General features: G+C 40.7%; 1 protein-coding gene across 1 annotated transcript; it reads right to left on the reverse strand.

Moving 5' to 3' along the window:
* Positions 1–935: 935 nt before the first annotated feature.
* On the reverse strand, positions 936–4,334 carry LOC134740737 (uncharacterized). The gene is made up of 2 exons (XM_063673331.1): positions 3,816–4,334; positions 936–3,249 (listed from the first exon to the last, which is right to left on the reverse strand). The coding sequence occupies exon 2, from the start codon at positions 3,241–3,243 to the stop codon at positions 1,012–1,014; it is 2,232 nt and encodes a 743-aa protein (XP_063529401.1). The 5' UTR covers positions 3,244–3,249; positions 3,816–4,334; the 3' UTR covers positions 936–1,011.
* Between the last annotated feature and the right edge of the window lie 255 nt (positions 4,335–4,589).

Below are 4,589 nucleotides of genomic sequence, written 5' to 3' on the forward strand. Positions count from 1 at the left end.
CAATAAAATGTATCATTCAAAATCTATTTCGTGTTTCTATTTTAGGCCCACTTGCACCATCCCACTAACCCTGGGTTAACCGGTTAAACTGTTAACCGAGTGTCAAATTGTACTGGTAACCATGGTAACTCCAGGTTTAATCTGCTAACCCCGGGTTAGTGAATGGTACAAGTGGCCCTTAATCGACTAAATCGCTACGCGACTAAAATTACTTAAAAGAATATATAGGATAGAGGGGTACTGTCATAGTAAATTTTGTAGTCACAGTAAATTTACCGCCATCTATCAACACACGATTAAAACTAAAAATAAAAAAAAATTGGTACCTATAGTAATGTATAATAATAAATATATTTTTTATTTGTAATTATTATTTTTATATGATTTTGACCCATGTTCTTTTACTGATATATGTTAAAATTGTTAAATAACAAACGAAACCGAGCCGAGAATAGGCGAAAAGTTGGTATTGATGGTAGCGCCATCTGTGCGAAAAAAAATTGCTTGATTTCTGAGGCACGTTTTTTCCTTAGACTTTATTAATCTTATACGTTTAAAAGTGCGTAGGCAAGTCAGAAAGAAACAAATGCAGTTTGTTACGCGACGAAGCTATTGTAAGTAGCTACTGAAATCCTTTTAGGAGTGATAGAGACGGGCGTCTATCACTCCTAGAAGGATTTCCTGAGCTACCTGCCAGTTTAAGGGTGGGTTGCACCAAACTGTTTGTCATCGTTAAAGAATTCACTAAATTGTATTGTATGGAAAGTTTCATAGTAAACCGCCGGGGCGAGCCAGGTGACGTTGATCAGTCTGTCAAGTGCGGATGGTGCAACTGGCACTTAATCTAAGGTAAGGGAAGGCGGGTAGATAAGGGTAATTCATATAGCGACTAGGAATGAGCGAGCATTGAGCGATACAAATTATAATCTGCTGAATAATAGTCCAATATAATTAAAACTTAATAACATGATAATCAGTAAGACGTTAAAAGACAACAAGAATTTTATTCATCTACACAGTAACAGATTCTACCATAGTTTTCTTAATTAATTCACCGAAATTGTCAGTAGTCTCGGTAGCATTGGTCTCGGCCGGCGGCGCCGCGGCCTGCTGCTGCAAATCCGACGCGTCCTGCGTCGTCTGGTCCGAATGGTCCAGGTTCAGCAGGGTATTGTGACTGAACCAATTCTCATCATTCTCCTCCGTTTGCAATTTATTGCTAGTTTGATATGGCAACATCATGTTATAATGAGAATGTTGCCTGTTCGCAGTATTCATAGACTCCGTAGTATTATTGTATACGCCGTAGTGGTTCTGAGATAAAGGATACTGCATTGAGTCATGCCCGTGCAGGCTTGTGCTTGGTTTGTGGCTGTAATCGGGAACGTACATATGGCCGTAGTGACTAAACATAGAAATATGGGAGTTGTGGGCGAACTCTTCGAAACTTGTTGCAGAGAAGCTCGTTTGCAATCCCTTGAAATGATTATTATCAGAATGCTGTCCATAAGCGTAGTTGAGATCGTTGTGAAACCTTTGTACATTGCTTGACATGTCGAACCCCATACTGTTAGGCATGGAGTAAGGAGGTCCTTTACCCTGAAGTATATTGCATGTATAAGAATCCGCGCGGTTGCTATGCAAATTTTCTTCAAAATGCATAGCACCATTTTCATTTATATTTATATGGTTCAATGCATTGTTTGCGTAATTGTAATTTTTGTTATCCTGCATATTACTGCTTTGAATGGGAACATTGTTCATGTCGCAGTGCACATTGTTAAAACTTCCAGCGTTTACACACGATTCCACTTCGACTCTCGGAGTTAAGTTGACGTCGCGTAGTAATCCGTCTTCATGCGTGAGACAGCGTTCTCTATCGTATGATGCGTTTGAAACACAAGCAGCTGTATTGGTACTGTGAGCTTCTGCCCATTGTCTTTTTGCTGCTTGGTTTTCTTCATTTTTCTTCTCTAATCCCAATCGCATGAGAGTATGAATAAAGTGTGTCCGAACTCTTACAGGGTTGAACTCTATTCGCCCTGTGGTATTGCCACACCCATCTCTAGTACAGCCACAGGGAAAGTTTAATCTATCAACTTGGCATTTTATGCCACCCAAACTACATGAGCAATTCTCTGGATTGCAGACTCCTTTGCAAGCACATCCACAGAACTCTCGCGAAGTTCGAATGTCCCTGCACTCGTCTTTTTCATAGCCTTCAATTTTTCGAACTCCCGCTGCGCGTAAAAGAGCTCGCCTTTGCCGTGTGGGTACTGGCTGTAGAAAGTAATAGCTATCTAAATCTAATTCAGATTCAGAGATATCGCTTGCTTCTTCTTCCGTGTCACTATCCTCGCTAGAAGATAGCGCCGCTCCTTGCAATGATTGACGCTCACTTTTCAACTGTTGCAAAATTTGCCTATGGAGTCTTCTTTGTTCTAAAGCATGCTCAGCCAGAGTAAACTTTTGCGAGTAAGTGTGTTCTCTTTCCATTCCTAAAGTAGAACCGCCTTGAGATGGAACACAGGTGAATCCTTGGGTTCTAGGGAAATAGTAAACAGTAACATTATCAAATTTAATGCCCTCTTTTCTTTTTTTCATCGGTGGTTCTTCTTGACTTTCATCGCTACATTTTCTTTTAAGACTACTTCGAAGGGGTTTCTGGCTTTGTGCTTCAGAATTGTCTTCTGTGCATTCATTTTTAAAGCTGTTACTTAGACCGGCTGATTGTTTGTGACTTTCAGCATTATTTAGGCCGCTCGTGCATGGCAGTTCAAGATTAAACTTTCGTTCTTCTGCGGTTTCTGACCCAATACCAGAGTCACTTCCGTCTGAACGATCCTGGACCTCTTCGTCCCGATCATTGCTGGTGCTGTCAGGAGGTAGGCTACCGAGCGCAGAGTCTTCGCTATCAGCTGACGCAGTATCTGTCTTAATATCATCTATATCACTTAATGTATCATTATCATCACTTTTGATAGCGTACTCTGCTTTGCTATCGGTATTCTCATAAAACTGAGAGTTATTGCTGCTATCAACGTGGCTTTGTTCATCATTGGAGCTAAGATCGTCACTGTTAACGTCACTATCACTATTTTTTTCGTCCTTTATCACAAATAAAGATTCTTGTTCTACAGTTCTGGGTTCCATTGTGTCTGGAACCGCTTCTTGATCACTAATGTCCTTTGTTGCGTCTGGATTTTTATCCAGCTGATTTTCGGGTAGTTTTGTGTCTGCCATGGCGATCTGTAACAACATAAGCAACTAAATTAGTTTTTTGAACAAGTTTGGGAACAAATCAAATTATTTTATTAAATATTTTGATTTGTGTTTTTTAAGTAGTCACACTACTATATATAAATTAAAAACTGTAATAGATGTCATATATTAAAGAAAAAGTGACGAAGCCCTCCAGTGGTGAAGGCCGGATTCGAACCGGCGTCTTTAGCTATCGCAGCTAACGCCATGAACCCCTAGGCCACCCCGCCACCAACTTTTTCTTTAATATATGACATCTATTACAGTTTTTAGTTTTTTGAATTTTATTTGGTAGTTCCGCTTCAGAAAGACTCAATTTAACCAAACTGGAATAAATACTTAATTTGAAATTAAACGTAGACATTACGAAGGCTGCTTATTCTTGGAAAAGCTCTTCTTAATTGGTCGAATTTAGAACAAATAATAGGAACGTTATTTTCAAAAACCATGAACAATTCAACAATGTTTAGTGATAAAGTGCAACAAGGCACCTTGCACTCAGACGAACGAGGCAACATTATAAATCAAACAAAATGATAATTCAAAACCGGTACCTGTTCAAAAGGCAGCGGCCTCGACGAACTTCACCGGTATTGCCGGGCTTGCCTTCGAATTCTCCAGTCCATTGTGATAACGCTTATTCAACTCGCGATAAAACTGCTCACAGCTCATCACCGTCCGACATACCTAAACTATCACCACTGTTCCAACTAATCATAATTATTTCTTTCCATAATTCGGTCACCAACTCCAATTCATTTGTGCGAGATTTACTTTAACGTTACAGTACAATAAGGTTCACTTTTAATCACAAATCACTGGGCGATGTAGAGTTTTAACCCTATTTATTTATTTTCCGCCTTATTTTGACGGCAATCCTCTGCTCCTTTTATGGCTGCCTGTCCATATCTTCACCAAACGATAATATTGTACTAGGATATGGATGTCGTTGGTATAGAGAAATTTATTTACACGCGTATGAAGATCAACAGTCGCACTAAGCCAGCTACTTTTACTACACTGATCTCGTTGTTCCCACCTCGCCTAATCGCGTTGGACGACTCAGCCAGCGGGCGGCTCGGACGAACGACGCAGGCAAGTTTGCAGCCGACTAAATTGCGGTGCGCGTTCAAGATGGTTGCCGAAGCAAGGTGGAGGGGTGTTTTAGATTTAGCCGTGTTCATGCGTTGTTCGACGAAGTGACGTAGCCCCGCCCCGCCGCTCGCCTCACTCCGGCCTTGCGACCCTCCGCGCCGCTCCGGACTATTATTATTATCGCGTTCTTACAATCGCTTCAATAGAGTCTGTAAAAGTGTGCTCTCTGACTA

The sequence above is a fragment of the Cydia strobilella genome, chromosome 4 (assembly GCF_947568885.1).
Source record: "Cydia strobilella chromosome 4, ilCydStro3.1, whole genome shotgun sequence".
In the NCBI taxonomy this organism is placed as follows: Eukaryota; Metazoa; Arthropoda; class Insecta; order Lepidoptera; family Tortricidae; genus Cydia; species Cydia strobilella.